The sequence below is a fragment of the Hemitrygon akajei genome, chromosome 7 (assembly GCF_048418815.1).
Source record: "Hemitrygon akajei chromosome 7, sHemAka1.3, whole genome shotgun sequence".
NCBI lineage: Eukaryota > Metazoa > Chordata > Chondrichthyes > Myliobatiformes > Dasyatidae > Hemitrygon > Hemitrygon akajei.
The window spans coordinates 2318137-2338084 of NC_133130.1; the positions used below are offsets into that span (position 1 = coordinate 2318137).

The 19948-nt window shown below is 48.8% G+C and overlaps 1 protein-coding gene across 1 annotated transcript; it reads left to right on the plus strand.

Annotated features, from left to right (window-relative positions):
• The first annotated feature begins 9474 nt into the window (after positions 1-9474).
• On the plus strand, positions 9475-19731 carry LOC140729928 (interleukin-17A-like). The gene is made up of 3 exons (XM_073050092.1): positions 9475-9584; positions 13780-14006; positions 17892-19731. The coding sequence occupies exons 1-3, from the start codon at positions 9561-9563 to the stop codon at positions 18127-18129; spliced, it is 489 nt and encodes a 162-aa protein (XP_072906193.1). The 5' UTR covers positions 9475-9560; the 3' UTR covers positions 18130-19731.
• The last annotated feature ends 217 nt before the right edge of the window (positions 19732-19948 follow it).

Sequence of the window (19948 nt, forward strand, 5' to 3'; positions counted from 1 at the left end):
ACAGTGAGGAGAGGGAATGTCCTGTACCTCCTCCCCGAGGGGAACAGTGAGGAGAGTGAATGTCCTGTACCTCCTCCCCGATGGGAACAGTGAGGAGAGGGAGTGTCCTGTACCTCCTCCCCGATGGGAACAGTGAGGAGAGGGTATGTCCTGTACCTCCTCCCTGATGGGAACAGTGAGGAGACGACGTGTCCTGTACCTCCTCCCCGATGGGAACAGTGAGGAGAGGGCGTGTCCTGTACCTCCTCCCCGACGGGAACAGTGAGGAGAGGGTGTCTCCTGTACCTCCTCCCCGATGGGAACAGTGAGGAGAGGGCATGTCCTGTACCTCCTCCCCGATGGGAACAGTGAGGAGAGGGAATGTCCTGTACCTCCTCCCCGACGGGAACAGTGAGGAGATGGAGTGTCCTGTACCTCCTCCCCGATGGGAACAGTGAGGAGAGGGAATGTCCTGTACCTCCTCCCCGATGGGAACAGTGAGGAGAGGGCGTGTCCTGTACCTCCTCCCCGACGGGAACAGTGAGGGGAGGGAATGTCCTGTACCTCCTCCCCGATGGAAACAGTGAGGAGAGGGAATGTCCTGTACCTCCTCCCCGATGGGAACAGTGAGGAGAGGGCGTGTCCTGTACCTCCTCCCCGATGGGAACAGTGAGGGGAGAGAATGTCCTGTACCTCCTCCCCGATGGAAACAGTGAGGAGAGGGAATGTCCTGTACCTCCTCCCCGATGGGAACAGTGAGGAGATGGAGTGTCCTGTACCTCCTCCCCGATGGGAACAGTGAGGAGAGGGTGTGTCCTGTACCTCCTCCCTGATGGGAACAGTGAGGAGACGACGTGTCCTGTACCTCCTCCCCGACGGGAACAGTGAGGGGAGGGAATGTCCTGTACCTCCTCCCCGATGGAAACAGTGAGGAGAGGGCGTGTCCTGTACCTCCTCCCCGATGGGAACAGTGAGGAGAGAGAATGTCCTGTACCTCCTCCCCGATGGAAACAGTGAGGAGAGGGAATGTCCTGTACCTCCTCCCCGATGGGAACAGTGAGGAGATGGAGTGTCCTGTACCTCCTCCCCGATGGGAACAGTGAGGAGAGGGCGTGTCCTGTACCTCCTCCCCGATGGGAACAGTGAGGGGAGAGAATGTCCTGTACCTCCTCCCCGATGGAAACAGTGAGGAGAGGGAATGTCCTGTACCTCCTCCCCGATGGGAACAGTGAGGAGATGGAGTGTCCTGTACCTCCTCCCCGATGGGAACAGTGAGGAGAGGACGTGTCCTGTACCTCCTCCCCGATGGGAACAGTGAGGAGAGGGTATGTCCTGTACCTCCTCCCCGATGGGAACAGTCAGGAGAGGGTGTGTCCTGTACTTCCTCCCCGATGGGAACAGTGAGGAGAGGGTGTGTCCTGTACTTCCTCCCCGATGGGAACAGTGAGGAGAGGGTGTGTCCTGTACTTCCTCCCCGATGGGAACAGTCAGGAGAGGGTGTGTCCTGTACTTCCTCCCCGATGGGAACAGTGAGGAGAGGGTGTGTCCTGTACCTCCTCCCCGATGGGAACAGTGAGGAGAGGGTGTGTCCTGTACCTCCTCCCCGATGGGAACAGTGAGGAGAGGGAATGTCCTGTACCTCCTCCCCGATGGGAACAGTGAGGAGAGGACGTATCCTGTACCTCCTCCCCGTGGGGAACAGTGAGGAGCGGGAATGTCCTGTACCACCTCCCCGATGGGAACAGTGAGGAGAGGGAGTGTCCTGTACCTTCTCCCCGATGGGAACAGTGAAGAGAGGGAATGTCCCACTGAGTGTCCCTAATGATGTATGCCACCTTCTGGAGGCAACGTTTATTGAAGATGTACTTGACAGTGAGGAAGAAGCTATTCCTATTGGGGGTGCTTCATGGCGGGTATTTCGGGGAAGGTACAGGTATGAAAAGGGCTACACAGCTGAAGGATTGGGGAAGTGAAGTAGTTAACTGTATGAATGTGGGACACTCACTCAGTCTAGTCGTGTAATGACTTGTTCATCAAAAAAAAAACGTTACGTTGATGCTGGTATGTGCGGCAATACTTGTGGCTTGTGCCCATAAGACATCGGAGCAGAATTAGGCCATTCAGCCCATCGAATCCTCTCCACCATTCAATCATGGTGGATCCAGGATCCCACTCAACCCCGTACACCTGCCCTCTCACCACATCCTTTGTTGCTCTGACCGATCAGGAAACCATCAACGATTGTTGATAATGCATTTTGGTGAAACGAACAATAGTGCAGACTATTGTCCAAATGGGGAGAAGGTTCAAACATCAGAGGTGCAGAGGGACTTCAGAGGCCTTGTGCAAGATTCCCAGAAGGTTAATTTACGGGTTGAGTCTGTGGAAAAGAAGGGAAATGCAATGTTGGCATTTATTTCAAGGGGATAGAATATGAAAGCAAAGAGATAATGCTGAGCCTTTATAAGACACTCGTCAGGCCACAGTTGGAATATTCTCAATCGTTTTGGGCCCCATAACTCAGAAAGGATCGTCATTGGAGAGAGTCCTGAGGGAGTTCATGAGGATGATTCCGGGAATGAAGGGGTTAATATATGAGGAGTGTTTGGCAGCTCTGGGCCTGGACTCACTGGAATTTAGAAGAATGTGGGGGATCTCATTGAAACCTACCGAATGTTGAAAGGACTAGATCGGGTGGATGTGGAGAGGATGTTCCCTATGGTGGTGGTCTCCACAACTAGAGGGAACAGCCTCACAACTGAGGGGCAACCCTTTGGAACAGAGGTAAGAGTAATTTTTTTAGCCAGAAAGTATTGAATCGATGGACTGCTGCGGCACCACAGACTGCGGTGGAGGCTAAGTCCGTGTGTGTATTTAAGGGGGAAGTTGATCATCTCCTGATGTGTCAGGGTTTCAAACGATATGGTGAGAAGGCAGGTGTATGGGGTTGAGTGGGATCTGGGATCAGCCATGATGAAATAGAGGATCAGACCCAATGGGCCGAATGGCCTAATTTTGCTCTTATGCCCTATGGTCTAACTTCCACCCTAAATATACCCACGGACTCGGCCACCGCGGTCTGTGGCAGAGCATTCTACAAATTCACTACTCTGGCTATAAATAATTCCTCCTTACCTTCGCCACAAAGCCATCAATTCCATTATCTAAATCATTGACAAACAATGTGTAAAGCAGCAGTCCCAATACTGACCCCTGAGGTTGTGCTGGATGTTAACGCAAGTGATGGATTTCACTGTACGTTTCGATGTATGTATGATAAAAAATTAATCTGAACCAGAGGTGACAGCCTTAGAATAGAAACATAGAAAATAGGTGCAGGAGTAAGCCATTCGGCCCTTCGAGCCTACACCGCCATTCAGTATGATCATGGCTGATCATCCAACTCAGCACCCTGTACCTGCTTTCTCTCCATACCCCCTGATCCCTTTAGCCACAAGAGCCATATCTAACTCCCTCTTAAATATAGCCAATGAACCGGCCTCAACTGTTTCATGTGGCAGAGAATTCCACAGATTCACCACTCTCTGTGTGAAGAAGTTTCTCTTAATCTCGGTCCTAAAAGGCTTCTCCTTTATCCTTAAATTGTGACCCCTCATTCTGGACTTCCCCAACATCGGGAACAATCTTCCTGCATCTAGCCTGTCCAATCCCTTTAGAATTTTATACGTTTCAATAAGATCCCCCCTCAATCTTCTTAATTCCAGCGAGTATCAGCCTAGTCGATCCAGTCTTTCTTCATATGAAAGTCCTGCCATCCCAGGAATCAATCTGGTGAACCTTCTTTGTACCCCCTCTATGGCAAGAATGTCTTTCCTCAGATTAGGGGACAAAAACTGCACACAATACTCCAGCTGTGGTCTCACCAAGGCCTTGTACAACTGCAGTAGAACCTCCCTGCTCCTCTACTCGAATCCTTTTGCTATGAATGCCAACATACCATTTGCCTTTTTCACCGCCTGCTGTACCTGCATGCCCACCTTCAATGACTGGTGTGCAATGACACCCAGGTCTCGTTGCATCTCCCCTTTTCCTAAACGGCCACCATTCAGATAATAATCTGTTTTCCTGTTCTTGCCACCAAAGGGGATAACCTCACATTTATCCACATTAAATTGCATCTGCCATGAATTTTCCCACTCACCTAACCTATCCAAGACACCCTGCATCCTCTTAGCATCCTCCTCACAGCTAACACCGCCGCCCAGCTTCGTGTCATCCGCAAACTTGGAGATGCTGCATTTAATTCTCTCATCCAAATCATTAATATATATTGTAAACAACTGCGGTCCCAGCACCGAGCCTTGCGGTACTCCACTAGTCACTGCCTGCCATTCTGAAAAGGTCCCGATTATTCCCACTCTTTGCTTCCTGTCTGCTAACCAATTCTCTATTCACATCAATACCATACCCCCAAACATAGAAAACATACCCAATACCATACATAGAAGAAAGTCCATTTAGAACAGAGCTGAGGAGGAATTTCGAGCAGGTGATGAATCTGCGGAATTCATTGCCACGTGCTGCTGTGGGGGACAGGTCACAGGTCATATTTAAAGGTGAGGTTGAGAGGTTCTTGATTAATCAGGGTGTCAAAGGTTAGGGGGAGAAGGCAGGAGAGCGGGGTTAAGAGGGATAATAAATCAGCCATGATGGAATGGTGGAGCAGACTCGATGGGCTGATTGCCTTAATTTGTTCCTCTGCCTTATGGTCTTATGAATCTGAATATGACTTGAAAGGCAGGGAATGATGATATACGGATGAAAAGAGAGCTGTAGTTGGTTTTCAGTGGGAATGGAATGACGATTTTCAAAAGTGCAGAAGGGGTTGAGAAAAGACTCAATGTTTGTGAAAGTTCTTCCAGAAGTTCTTTTGTAAGAACCTGTATAAACTGTGTGCATGACAAGCTTTGCACAGTGCCTCAGTATATGGGACAATAATAAGCCCAGTTAACAATTTCCTCTCTCTGACTTCCTTCCTGACCGCAACACTTATCACACCAGTTAACTTACACAGTGAATGGCCGTGCATAAAGAGTGCAAAAGAAACAGAGAGATCTGAGAAAACACATCCAGAGTTCCTTGACCGTGGCATCACAGGTAGATAGGCTCATAAAGGAGAGCTTCATTAAGGCCTTTGACAAAGTCCCACATGGGAGGTTGGTCAAGAAGATCAGAATCACAATCAGGTTTATTATCAACAGCATGAGTCATGAAATTTATTAACTTAGCAGCAGCAGTTCAATGCAAAACATAATATAGAAGAAAAAAAAGTAAAAATAAATAAATTACATATATAGAATTGATTAAAAATCATGCAAAAACAGAAATAATATATATTAAAAATAAGGTGGAGTTCATAGGTTCGATGTCCATTTAGGAATTGGATGGCAGAGGGGAAGAAGCTGTTCCTGAATCGCTGAGTGTGTGCCTTCAGGCTTCTGTACCTCCTACCTGATGGTAACAGTGAGAAAAGGGCATGTCCTGGGTGCTGAAGGTCCTTAATAATGGACGCTGCCTTTCTGAGACACCGCTCCTTGAAGATTTCCTGGGTACTTTGTAGGTTAGTATCCAAGATGGAGCTGACTAAATTTATGAACCTCTGCAGCTTCTTTCGGTCCTATGCAATAGCCCCACCTCCCCGTACCAGACAGTGATGCAGCCTGTCAGAATGCTCTCCACGGTACATCTATAGAAGTTTTTGAGTGTTTTTGTTGACGAACCAAATCTCTTCAAACTCCTAATGAAATATAGTCACTGTCTTGCCTTCTTTATATCTGCATTGATATATTGGGACCAGGTTAGGTCCTCCGAACCTCTGGAACTGCTCACTCTCTCCACTTCTGATCCTTCTATGAGAATTGGTTCCTTTGTCTTACCCTTCCTGAAGTCCACAATCAGCTCTTCGATCTTACTGACATTGAGTGCCAGGTTGTTGCTGTGACACCACTCAACTAGTTGGCATATCTCACTCCTGTATGCCCTCTCGTCACCATCTGAGATTCTACCTACGGTGGTTGTATTGCCAGCAAATTTATAGATGGTATTTGAGCCATGCCTAGCCACACAGTCATGTGTATATAGAGTGTAGAGCAGTGGGCTAAGCACACACCCCTGAGGTGCACCAGTGTTGATCGTCAACGGGGAGGATATGTTATCACCAATCTGCTCAGATTGTGGTCTTCTGGTTGGGAAGTCAAGGATCCAATTGTAGAGGGAGGTACAGAGGCCCAGATTCTGCAACTTCTCAATCAGGATTGTGGGAATGATGGTGTTAAATGCTGAGCTATAGTTGATGAACAGCATCCTGACACAAGTGTTTGTATTGTCCAGGTGGTCTAAGGCCATATGAAGAGTCATTGAAATTGTATCTGCTGTTGACCTATTGTGGAGATAGGCAAATTGCAGTGGGTCCAGGTCCTTGCTGAGGCAGGAGTTCAGTCTAGTCATGACCAATCTCTCAATGCATTTCATCACTGTCGATGTGAGTGCTACCGGGCGATAGTCATTGAGGAAGCTCACATTATTCTTCTTAGGCACTGGTATAATTGTTGCCTTTTTGAAGCAAGTGGGAACTATCGCCATTAGCAGCGAGAGGTTGAAAATGTCCTTGAACTCTCCCATTAATTGGTTGGCACAGGTTTTCAGAGCCTTACCAGGTACTCCGTCGGGGCCTTTCGCCTTGTGAGGGTTCACTCTCTTTAAAGACAGCCTAACATCAGCCTCTGAGACAGAGATCACAGGGTCACCAGATGCAGCAGGGATCTTTACAGCTGTAGCTCTCTTACAAAGCGGGCATAGAAGGCATTGAGTTCATCTTGTAGTGAAGCATCACTATTTCATGCTATCGGGTTTTGCTTTGTAGGAAGTCATGTCTAGCAAACCCTGCCAGAGTTGTCGTGCATCAGTTACTTGGCCCTTAGGATGAAGCAGTAAATTGGATTAGACCTTGGTCTCATGGAAAAAGCTAGAGGTCGGTTGTAGATGCTTGTCTCTCTGACTGAAGAGGTGACTAATAGAGGTGCCACAAGAATCCTGTGTTATTTGTCATCTATGTCAATGGTCTGCATGATAATGTGGTTAAATGGATCATCAGCTTTGCAGATGATACCAAGATTCAAGGTGTAGTGGAGAGCGAGGAAGGCTATCATGACTTGTGGCAGGATCTGGAACAGCTGGAAAAATGGGCTGAAAAATGGCTGATGGAGTTTAGTGCAGACAAGTGTGAGGATTTTGGGAGGACCAACCAGGGTGGGTCTTACACAGTGAAAGGTAGGGTATGGAAGAGTGGGATAGAACAAAGGGATCTGTGAATACAGATCTATAATTCATTGAAAGTGATGTCACAGGTAAATAGGGTTGTAAAGAAAGCTTTTGTCCCATTGGCCTTCACAAACCAATGTATTGAGTACAGGAATTTGGTTGTTATATTGAAATTGTATACATCATTGATGAGGTCCAATTTCGAGTATTGTGTGTAGTTCCAGTCATCTACCTACAGGAAAGATGTCAATAAGATTGAAAAAGTGCAAAGGAAATTTACAAGGACGTTGCCTCGGTTTGAGGATGTGAGTTATAAGGAAAGTTTGAATAGGTTAGATTTGATAGAGGCATACAAAATTATGAGGGGTATACATAGGGTAAATGCAAGCAGGCTTTTTCCACTGAGCTTGGGTGAGACTACAAATAGAGGTCATGGGTGAAGGGTGAAAGGTGAAATGTTTAAGGGGAACATGAGGAGAACTTCTTCACTCAGTGGGTGGTGAGTGTGTGGAACGAGTTGCCAGCCAGTCGTGATGGATGAATGTTTGATTCCAGCATTTAAGAGAAAGTTGGATAGATACATGGATGAGAAGGGCAGGGTAATAATTCAACATAGACTCGGTGTGCTGAAGGGACTCTTTCTGTGCTAAGACACTATGACTCTAGCTGAAACTGAATGAAGCAGCCATTTGTAAACTTAGTCAGCTCTGTCATGGACACCAGTCTCCACAGCAACCAGGACACCTTCAAATGTGATGCCTCAAAAAGGCAGCATCCATCATTAAAGACCCCCTCACCCACGACATGCATCTTCTTGTTGCTGCCATTAGGAAGGAGGTGCCTGAAGACATGCACTCAATGTTCTAGGAACATCTTCCTCTCTGTCATCAGATTTCTGAATGGACAATAAATCCATATATACATATTAAACCTGTACTTGCTAGAATGAGAGGGAGGGGGATCTCATTCAAACCTATTGAATATGGAAAGGCCTGGATAGAGTGGATGTGGAGAGGATGTTTCCTATTGGGGGAGTCTAGGACCAGACAGCACAGCCTCAGACTAGAGGAATGTCCCTTTAGAACAGAGATGAGAAGGAATTTCAAAGGCAACACGAGTGAATCTGCAGATGCTGGAAATAAATAAAAACACAAAATGCTGTTGGAACTCAGCAGGCTGGACAGCATCTATGGGAGGAGGTACTGACGATGTTTCAGGCTGAAACCCTTCATCAGGAGTGAAGTAACATGGGATGGTTGAGGGGAGATAAGAAGTGGGGGGAGGGATGAAGTAGAGGGTTGGGAAGTGATAGGTTGAAGGGAAATGGGCTAGGGGGAAGGTGGAGAATTATGGGAAATAAAAGAGAAAGAAAGGTAGGGCTGGGGGAGATTATAGTGAGGGGGAAAAAGAGAGAGAAAGAGAACCAGACCAAAATTATAGATAGGGATGGGGTAAGGTGGGGGCAGGGGTATTTCTTTAGGAAGGAATTTCTTTAGCCAGAGGGTGGTGAATTGGTGGAATTCACTGCCACAGGTGGCTGTGGAGGCCAAGTCATTGGCTATATTTAAGGTGGAAGTTGATAGGTTCTGAATTAGTCAGGGAATGAAAGATTTAGAGGAGAATGGGGTTGAGGGGGAATAATAAATCAGTTGTGATGGTATGGTGGAGCAGACTTGATGGGCTGAATGGCCTAATTCTGCTTCAGTGTCTTACGGTCTTATGTTCTGATTCTGATTCTGGCTCTGTCTATTTCATACCATTTTCCCCTGTGTTTACCTGCACCCAGAGCTCTGGACAGGGATTGGGACCTTTGGCCAACCTGTTGGGAACACTCGGCACTGTACACCCCTAAAAGGCAAAAGCTGCATCCAAATAGCTACCCTCCAGAAAAAAAAGGAGTCATCACGAAGACCACAGAGATTTAAAGAATAAGCTTGCTCTAAAACCCAATGCAGGTCGCTGCTTTGATCCTGACGTTAAATAGGTTAGATGTGGTTTTCAGATTAATTCTGCTCTAAATTATTAGAAAGAGGAGGAAAGTCCATGAACCTGGATACTCTCTGAGTCTCAACCCCTGACTCAGTTATCTGCTGATATCATTTTCCATGCTAGAAGGTAGAAACCCCTGCACATCTGCCAGTAATCTGCGGTGAACCACGTGAAGTCTGCCCTCTATAAAAAGGGATGTAGCAACCATTCGAGCAGACAGATTCGAGATAGACCTCCGAGCAATCACAGCCCGGCTCAAGAACGACCAACGTCAGGTGAAAATCCAGCCGCAGTAAGCAAGAGGCTTCAAGATGCTTTGCAAGGACAGACTGATGGTAAGGAAAGCGATATTTTAAAATAATGCACGCAGCCACAAGAGATTGTAGATGCTGTTATCTTGAGCAGCTGTATATCAATATGATTGAAAGAGTGCAGAGAAAATTTACAAGGATGTTGCCAGGACTTGAGGACCTGAGTTATAGGGAAAGGTTCAATAAGTTAGGACTTTATTCCCTGGAGTGTAGGACACGGAAGGGGAGATTTGGTAGAGATATACTGTACAAAGTCCTGATGAAGGGCCTCGTTTATTCATTTTCATTGATGCTGCCTGATCTGCTGAGTACCGCCAGCATTGTGTGTGTGTGTGTGTGTGTGTGTGTGTGTGTGTGTGTGTGTGTGTGTGTGTGTGTGTGTGTGTGTGTGTGTGTGTGTGTTTGTGTGTGTGTGTGTGTGTGTGTGTGTATTTGCTGCTCAATCATTCATTAGTTGCCCAAGTACCTTCTGCTAGGATTTCGCTCAACTGAGATTCCCAACTTGAGAATCATGCAGTATGGAAGTAATATTAGAACAATTACAACATCTTGAAAGACATTTGCAAAGGTACATGGACAGGAAACCACAGACCCCCCCTCGGTTAATGGGACTAGCTCACTTGGTCAGCATGGGTGTAATGTCCAAAGGACCTGTTTCCATATTGTATAATCCCGTGACCCTCATATTATGGGATTAAGACTGAGGATGATTACTAATGGGTACTATTTTACCCACAATCCCCTGCACTCCAGGGTCCTCTCTATCCATTAACCAGCAAAATTCAGCATGCTACTGCTATTGTGATTCTGACCAATGAGATGGATAGAGCCACAGAGTCACACATCACGGAACCAGGCCCTTCAGCCCATATGGTCCATGCACCCCAGTATACCTATCCATACTAAACCCATTTACCCACATTAGGTCCACTCGGTTCCATTCTTTGTTGATTTGAGTGCTTGGCAGAATCAGAACCAGAATCAGGTTCATTTTCACTGACATATGTCATGATATTCGTTGTTTTGCATCGGCAGTTCAAATGTTCTGAGAGTATATTATCTGGAGTGCAGGAGATTGGATAGAATTATGGGGGGTATAGGTAGGGTAATGCATGTAGGCTTTTTCCCCTGAGGTCAATGAGAGTCCAGCTACAGGTCATGGGTTAAGGGTGAAAGGTGAGTTGCTTAGAGGGAACATGAGGGGGAATTTCTTCACTTAGAGGGAGGTGAGAATGTGGAATGAGCTGCCAGTACAAGTGGTGCATGTGGGTTTGAGTTCAATATTTAAGAGAAGTTTGGATAGATACACGGATGGGAGGGGCATGGAATGATATGGTCTGGGTGGCACTGGGCACAACGACAGTTCAGCACAGACTAGATGGGCCGAAGTGCCTGTCTCTCTGCTGTAGTGCTCTATGTTTCTGGCATCGATTGTGCATCAGAGCTCCGGAAAGGTGCTGGGAGTGGGTGGGGGGGAGGGGGGGATGTTTTGGCAAGGAAAGAGCGAGCACTACATAAAGAGAGCTAAATGAAATACCGTACACAATTTTTACACGAAAGACAACAAGAACTAAATCAACTGTCTATTTTAGATCAGTAGTCACAGTGACGCGGGTAGTGTGGGCCGAATGGCTGAAGGAGAGGAGCTGTTGTGGAAGCTGGTGGTGTGGGACTCTGGCAAATGGTAGCTGAAGGAAGATGATATAGGCTGCGAGGAGGGCATGTTGCCACCTCGAGGCAGTGCCTCCTGCAGATACCACCGACAGAGTGCCCACGGTGTGATGCCACCAGCCTGTGCAGATTCTTACCTACCAGTCCATTCACGTTGACATGCCACGTGCTAGGTTTTATCTGTTAGAATTTCTGTGTTGATATTTCCCCTGTTCCTTCCCCTTTCTCCTATGGTCCACTCTCCTCTCCTATCAGATTCTTTCTCCTCCAGCCCTTGACCTCTCTCACCCACCTGGATTCGCCTATCCCCTTCCAGCTGGCCTCTTTCCGCTCCCCTCACCTTTCTATTCTGGTGTCTTCCCCCTTCCTTCTCAGTCCTGATGCAGGGTCTCGGCCTGAAATGTCGGCTATTTATTCCTTTCCAAAGATGCTGCCTGAACTGCTGTTCCTCCAGTGTTTTGTGTGTGTTGCTATGCTAATATTATTGTATGTGATACATGGTATGTGATATACGGTTTGTGATATACTGTGTGTGATATATGGTTTGTGGTATACTATATATGTTACACGGTATGTGATATACGGTTTGTGATATACTGTATGTGATGCACGGTATGTACTGTGTTTTGCACCTTGGTCCTTTGTTTCATTTTGCTGTATGGATGAGAGTCGACCTTAAGCTTGAGATCATTGTGTATCAGTGATTCCCATGGTTTCTGGGAAGGAAATCCATATGGCAGAGCGAATGGTGTAATTCTGCTCCTATCGAATCTGCTCTACAGTCTCCTTCTCCCCATAACGTTTGACACCCTTATTGCTCCAAGAACTTATCAACCTCCACTTCAAAAACACCCAATGGCTTTGCCCCCACAGCCATCTGTGGCATTGAATTCCACAGGTTATTCACCACTCTCTGTCTGAAAGAAATTCCTCATCATCTCAGTTATAACTGGATGTCCCTCTGCTCCGAGGCTGTGCCCTCTGGTCCTAGACTCTCATTATTGGAAACATCCTCTCAACATCCACTCTTTCAATATTCAAAGCTGTTGTGGAAAGGAAATCCCAGCAGCAGCAGACCAGGCCGACTCACAGAATCGTTTCAGACTAAAGGGGTTTATTTAATGATATCATGAAGAGCCCAGACTCCGAAAGCGGAGCTCCACAGCTCTGCTCAACAATGGATCACACTCTTATTTATCGTCAAAGTATACATGACAAAAAGCACTTACTCACACAAATAGAGAAGTTTCACAACATGTTCTAGATGATAACCTGAAGCACCAGTCAGCTTAAAAGTTACTCTGCCTGCCATGTTAGGGCAGATTACGGAACAAGGAGTTCAGAGAGAAACGAGTTCCCACATCCTTCTTAAAGTACAAACAAGCATGGGAGTCAGTTACTCATAGCTAGGCACGGTTAGTTAGTTGGCAATTTACCACGAGCAGACAGTACTGCTGTTGTGGCAGAAACAGCTCCCTAATCGGCAATAATGCTTTAAATTTTCTTCCACAAAAGTGTTTCAATGAGATCCCTTTCTGTTCTAAACTGCAGCAAGTACAGGCCCAGAGCCATCATTTCATTACTGGGATCATCCTAGTGAACCTCCAATGAACCCTCTCCAATCCGGCACCCAAAACTGCTCAGAACACTCTCATTGCTGTCTGAATCTTGAGCTTTAGAGACTCCTCATCAGAGGTGGAGGGTTAGCAACTTTAAATTCCTCACCGTTATTATTTCAGAGGCCCAGCACATAAGTGCAATTATGAAGAAAGCACAGCAGTGCCTCGACTTCCTAGGAGTTTGCAAAGATTCCGCATGATATCTAAAAGCTTGACAAACTTTATAGGTGTGTAGTGGAGAGTGTTTGCATCACAGTCTGGTATGGAAACACCAATGCCCTTAATTGGAAAATTCTACAAAATATAGCGGATGCGGCCCTCTCAACTATTGAGAACATCTACACGCAACGTTATCACAGGAAAGCTGCATCCATTGTCAGGAACCCCCATCATCCAGGACATGCTCCCTTCTCACCTCCGTCATCAGGAAGATCTAGGAGCCTCAAGATCCACACCACCAGATTCAGAAATAGTCGTCACCCCTCAACCATCAGGCTCTTGAACCAAAGGGGATAGCTTCACTTGCCCCATCAGTGAACTGTTCTCACAACCTAGAGGCTTACTTTCAAGACTCTTAATCTCAAATTCTTAACGCTTATTGCTTATTTATCTATCTATCTATTTATCTATTTATTATTACTACTTCTGTCTTCTGTCTTCTTGTATTTGCACAGTTTTTTCTCTTTTGCACATGGTCGAATGCCCAAGCTGGGCAGTCTATCATTGCTTCTATTATGATTATTATTCTGTGTTGGATATATTGAATTTCCCGACAAGAAAACGAATCTCTGGGTTGTAATATGGAGACGTATATGTACTTTGATAATAAGTTTACTTTGAAGTTTAGGATCAGCTTTACTTGTCACATGTGGGGGGTTTGTGGAGATAGGTTCCATACCAATACGAATGACGCTGGCACTTTCCTCCAGGTAACTGCGGTGCTGGTCACATTGCTGCTCGCTGCCATGACGGACCCCAGTGCTGCGGCGAAAGGGAAGAAGAATGGGAGAAAGGGCGGCCACCCACGCCTGAGGAGAACCACAAAGTACATGCTGGAACTGGGAAACCTGAAGCTGCTTGCTGACCTCCCGAAATACAGCCAGCATTTCTACGACGCCTCCTTCAGGAACCGCTCACTGTCCCCTTGGACTTATAAGTAAGTGGCCGTACAGCCCTCTCTCTTCTTTATAAAGATTAGCTTCATTCATCACACCTAAATCGAGACATACAGTGAAATACCTTGTTTGCATCAACAACCAACACAGTGTGAGGAGGTGCTGGGGACAGCCCACACGTGTCGTCATGTTCCCAGTGCCAACGTAGCAAACCCCCATCTCACTAACACTGACACAACCGATGGACTGTGGGAGGAAACGGAGCATCCGGAGGAAACACACACGGTCACGGGGAAAACGTACATCCTCTGGGTGCTAGGAATTGTACTGATCGCGGGCATTGTCATAACGTTAAGCCACTGCGTTGCCGTTGCAAACCCCATTATCTCCCGCACAGCCAGCTGAGTAAACGCACCTGCAAGAAATGGCTCCCTCCATCACTGCCCATCTCTTCAGCACACTGGGATCTCACTGTGTGGGCCGAGTCTCTTCGTCAGGGCTGCAAGTGAAGGGGGCAGAAATGAGAATAAAAGGTGCAGGGAGGGGAAGGAGTACAGGCTAGGAATTTAACTTCCCATTTCCATTCTGACATGCCAGTCCATGGCCTCCTCTCCTGCTACGATGAGGCCACATCGCGCTGGAGGATGAACACTGCGTATTCTGCCTGGGTGGTTGCTAACCTGATGGCATGAACATTTATTTCTCCAATTTCCAGTAGTTTCCAACCTCCCCGCCCCCTTTTTTCCATTCCCCACTCCCCTCTCGCCCCTTCTCTTCTCCTCACCTGCCTATCACCTCTCTCTGGTTCCCTCCTCCTTCCCTTTCTCCCCTGGTCCACCTATCACCTCCCAGCTTCTTACTTCATCTCTCTCCCCCACCCACCTGGTCTCACCAATCACCTGCTGGCATGTGCTCCTCCCCTTCCCCCACCTTCTGCTCCCTTCCTTTCCAGTCCTGATGAAAGGTCTCGACCCTCCTCCAGTGTCTTGTATATGTGACTGAAACTCTGGATGTTGTTGCTAGTTTTCGAACATACATGATGAAGTGTCCTCACCATGTTGCTGGAATTGTGAAGTTTCTGCAGTTTTCTTTTGCGTTCTCGTATTTCCTTACAACATAGACCTAATGAGCCAAATGGCTTCTTCCTATTATGGTCACAACAGCTTCTGCAGATGCAGGAGATCCAGAGTAACACATACAAAATGCAGGAAGAACTCAGCAGGTCAGGCAGCATCTGTGGAAGGGAAGAAGTTTCGAGCTGGCACTCTGCCCTCCACTGATGCTGCCTGGCTTGCTGAGTCGCTCCCATTCCAGCACTGCAGTTACCTGGAGGCAAATGCCAGCATCATCGATAGTGGCTGTAAACAGCTGGTGCACAAAACCCATCTCCACTTAACCCCCTCACTTCAACGTGCACACGTGACAAGTAAAGGTAATCCAACACTTAGCCAGTTTATCCCTCAACTCCTTTCAGATTCCACCACTGACCTACAGTCGTCAATTAACCTATCGACCAGATTTGCTGGTGGTACTGTATCTCAATAAGCACACAAGGTTCTGCAGACGCTGGAAACCTTGAGGCAACACACATAATAGAGAATATGACAAGTTGCTCTTCCAATGTGAGGGTGACCTCACCCTGGCAGAAGAGGAGCAGAAGAGGGTATGTCGGAATGGGATTGTATGGTAGAATTAAAATGGGAAAGATTGTGCAGATGCTGGAGGTTTTGAACAACCCACACTGAGACTGGGTAACTGTCCTATGCCCCTAAGGTTCAATGTAAATTTAGTATCAAAGTACCTACATGTCACCCTATGAGATTCACTTTCTCACGGGCATTCACAGTAAATACAAAGAAGAAACAAAGAAACCTGCAAAGTAATAAGAATAAATAAATAAGCGACAAATATCGAGAACGTGAGATGAAGAGTCCATAGTGAGACTACTTCAGTGATGGGCTGAGTGAAGGTTCAGGAGCCTGATGGTTGAGAGGCAATAACTGGTCCTGAGCCTGATGGCAGCAGGGAGAAGAGAGCCTGGCCTGGGTGGTGGGGGTCCCTGACGATGGATGGCAGCAGGGAGAAGAGAGCCTGGCCTGGGTGGTGGGGGTCCCTGATGGCAGCAGGGAGAAGAGAGCCTGGCCTGGGTGGTGGGGGTCCCTGACGATGGATGGCAGCAGGGAGAAGAAAGCCTGGCCTGGGTGGTGGGGTCCCTGACGATGGATGGCAGCAGGGAGAAGAGAGCCTGGCCTGGGTGGTGGGGTCCCTGATGATGGATGGCAGCAGGGAGAAGAGAGCCTGGCCTGGGTGGTGGGGTCCCTGACGATGGATGGCAGCAGGGAGAAGAGAGCCTGGCCTGGGTGGTGGGGGTCCCTGATGGCAGCAGGGAGAAGAGAGCCTGGCCTGGGTGGTGGGGTCCCTGACGATGGATGGCAGCAGGGAGAAGAGAGCCTGGCCTGGGTGGTGGGGTCCCTGACGATGGATGGCAGCAGGGAGAAGAGAGCCTGGCCTGGGTGGTGGGGGTCCCTGATGGCAGCAGGGAGAAGAGAGCCTGGCCTGGGTGGTGGGGTCCCTGACGATGGATGGCAGCAGGGAGAAGAGAGCCTGGCCTGGGTGGTGGGGGTCCCTGACGATGGATGGCAGCAGGGAGAAGAGAGCCTGGCCTGGGTGGTGGGGTCCCTGACGATGGATGGCAGCAGGGAGAAGAGAGCCTGGCCTGGGTGGTGGGGTCCCTGACGATGGATGGCAGCAGGGAGAAGAGAGCCTGGCCTGGGTGGTGGGGTCCCTGACGATGGATGGCAGCAGGGAGAAGAGAGCCTGGCCTGGGTGGTGGGGTCCCTGACGATGGATGGCAGCAGGGAGAAGAGAGCCTGGCCTGGGTGGTGGGGGTCCCTGATGATGGATGGCAGCAGGGAGAAGAGAGCCTGGCCTGGGTGGTGGGGTCCCTGACGATGGATGGCAGCAGGGAGAAGAGAGCCTGGCCTGGGTGGTGGGGTCCCTGATGGCAGCAGGGAGAAGAGAGCCTGGCCTGGGTGGTGGGGGTCCCTGATGGCAGCAGTGAGAAGAGAGCCTGGCCTGGGTGGTGGGGGTCCCTGATGGCAGCAGGGAGAAGAGAGCCTGGCCTGGGTGGTGGGGGTCCCTGATGGCAGCAGGGAGAAGAGAGCCTGGCCTGGGTGGTGGGGGTCCCTGATGGCAGCAGGGAGAAGAGAGCCTGGCCTGGGTGGTGGGGGTCCCTGATGGCAGCAGGGAGAAGAGAGCCTGGCCTGGGTGGTGGGGGTCCCTGATGGCAGCAGGGAGAAGAGAGCCTGGCCTGGGTGGTGGGGGTCCCTGATGGCAGCAGGGAGAAGAGAGCCTGGCCTGGGTGGTGGGGGTCCCTGATGGCAGCAGGGAGAAGAGAGCCTGGCCTGGGTGGTGGTGGTCCCTGACGATGGATGGCAGCAGGGAGAAGAGAGCCTGGCCTGGGTGGTGGGGGTCCCTGATGGCAGCAGGGAGAAGAGAGCCTGGCCTGGGTGGTGGGGGTCCCTGTTGATGGATGGCAGCAGTGAGAAGAGAGCCTGGCCTGGGTGGTGGGGGTCCCTGACGATGGATGGCAGCAGGGAGAAGAGAGCCTGGCCTGGGTGGTGGGGGTCCCTGATGGCAGCAGGGAGAAGAGAGCCTGGCCTGGGTGGTGGGGTCCCTGACGATGGATGGCAGCAGGGAGAAGAGAGCCTGGCCTGGGTGGTGGGGGTCCCTGATGGCAGCAGGGAGAAGAGAGCCTGGCCTGGGTGGTGGGGGTCCCTGACGATGTGCCCAATGGTAGGCAGGGCTTTACCGTGATCCCCTGGGCCATATGTAGGATTTTCCGTTCGAGGAGAGGGTGGTGAAGGAAGAGTACGTTTGTCCCAGTGACTTTGTGACTGACATTCAACCCCTCTCTCCTGCGACAGGGTGGACTCCGATGCCAACCGCTACCCTTCCACCATCTTCAGGGCCGAGTGCATCAGCAGACATTGCCTGAACAGCCGAGGCATCCATGACTCAAACTTGAACACTCGCCTGGTCAAGCAGGAGATGCTTGTCCTCAAGAAGAAGAAGACATCTGGTGACAGTATTACTTTCCATGTGGAGAAAATCCTGGTGCCTGTTGCCTGCATCTGTGTCCGCCCAGATGTGCAGACTGCCTGAGAGACGCAGCAGTAGGCGGCAAAGCAGAAAGTATTATTAAGCCAATTAGTAGCACGATTCTTTAGCATTCCAAACTCGAGTCACAGTGAGGGAGACATAAGCCAGACTAGAGTATTGCTTTAAAGCACCCACTCCAGCCAGTCACCAGCATAACGAGAGGCCCCACCACCACAGTATCACCCATGCTTTGCTTGAGAATAAACGCCTTCGGTAGGCCCTGCAGCCTGAGCGGTTAAATTGCTGGCTTCACAAGGAGACCATAGGACCATCAGGCCGTAACATTAGACGCCCTTACTAATCAGGAACCTCTCAATTTCACCTTTAAATATACTCAATGACTCGGCCTCCACAGCCGCCTGTGGCAATGAGTTCCACAAATTCGCCACTTTCTGGGTAAAGAAATTTCTCCTCACCCTGTTCTAAAGTGTCGTTCCTTTATTCTGAGGCTGTGCCCTCTGGTCCTAGACTGCCCCACTATACGAAACATTGTCTCCACATCCACTTTATCTAGGCTTTTCAATTTTCAGTAAGTTTCATTTAGAAACACCCTCATTTTTTTAAACCTCCAGCAAGTACAGGCCCAGAGCCATCAAACGCTCCTCGTTCATTAACCCTTTCGTTCCCAAGATCATTCTTGCGAACCTCCACTGGCCCCTTTCCAATGCCAGTACACCCTTTCTTAGATAAGGGGCCCAAAACTGCTCGCAGTAGTCCGTGTGGTCAGACCAGTGCTTTATAAAGCCTCAGCATCACATCCTTGCTTTTATCTACTAGTCCTCTCAAAACGACTGCTGACATTGCTTTTGCCTTCACCGTGCAGCCAGCGAACTCGGTGAAAGACCGTAGGACATAGGAGTAGAATTAGTCCATTCAGCCCATCGAGTCTGCCTGAGTTATTATCCATCTCGGCCCCATTCCCCCTGTAACATTTGACAATCTGACTAATCAAGAACCTACCAACCTCTGCTTTAAATGACTTGGCCTCCACAGCTGTCTGTGACAATGAATTCCCTCAGCTTGCCCACCCTCTGCCTATAACTCAGGCCCTCCTGTCCTGAAGACATCCTCGTAATTAGATGCGGTTAGTGAATTCATACAGAATATCGATCTTTTGTTCTCCCTGTCTTTCTCTCCATCAGCCAGGCTCGGTAGCTCAGCTGCCAACAGACAACAGCACCCCCTGGGAGTGACATTTGAAGTCACAACCCATCAGCCGGTTGCTGGCTAGTGCACTCAGCTGAACATTTGTTTAGCAGGGTTTGCCAGTTTTACCAGCTCTTTAAACCAAACGGTGACGTGCCCAGATCACGGGACAATACAATGGGAAGGCCTAAGCTTCACACCAGCGAAATGGCCATGTAGTATCTGTGGTCAGCAGCTGACTTCTTACCACATCGGCCCCAAGTCTGAACTAGCTCGCATCTACTGGCCGGTACGGCCTCTGCTCACTGCAGGGTCAGAGTAGGAAGCCAGGCAGGGAAGGCAAATCCTGGAGAAGTCCACCTGGGATCTGGGGAAGCGAAGCGAAGGGAAGTGTCACAATGTATTAATTATTAATTTATTAAGTTATTTTTAAAATATTTATATGAAATATTTCTGACTAAAGAGCCTCACTGTACGTTTTAATTTTAAAATAAAGATTTATGTATCAAGCATCTGTGGTTTCCAGTCTGAGTGTTTGCAATCAACAGTGCTTGGCTGAAGACAGGCAAAAGTCTGGTTTAACATTTGCTTTATGTGTCACACGTGCATCCAAGCACAGAGCGACCGTGCAGGGGGCAGTGGCAAGCGTCTCCGTGCTCAGCCACCAACGTGCTGG

Bases quoted from the DNA above. Each gene is read 5' to 3' on its own strand.
- LOC140729928 (XM_073050092.1), top strand. From the start codon at position 9,561: ATGCTTTGCAAGGACAGACTGATG. The intron at 9,585-13,779 runs GTAAGGAAAGCG...ACTTTCCTCCAG, and splicing joins TTTGCAAGGACAGACTGATG to GTAACTGCGGTGCTGGTCAC. The intron at 14,007-17,891 runs GTAAGTGGCCGT...CTCCTGCGACAG, and splicing joins CTGTCCCCTTGGACTTATAA to GGTGGACTCCGATGCCAACC.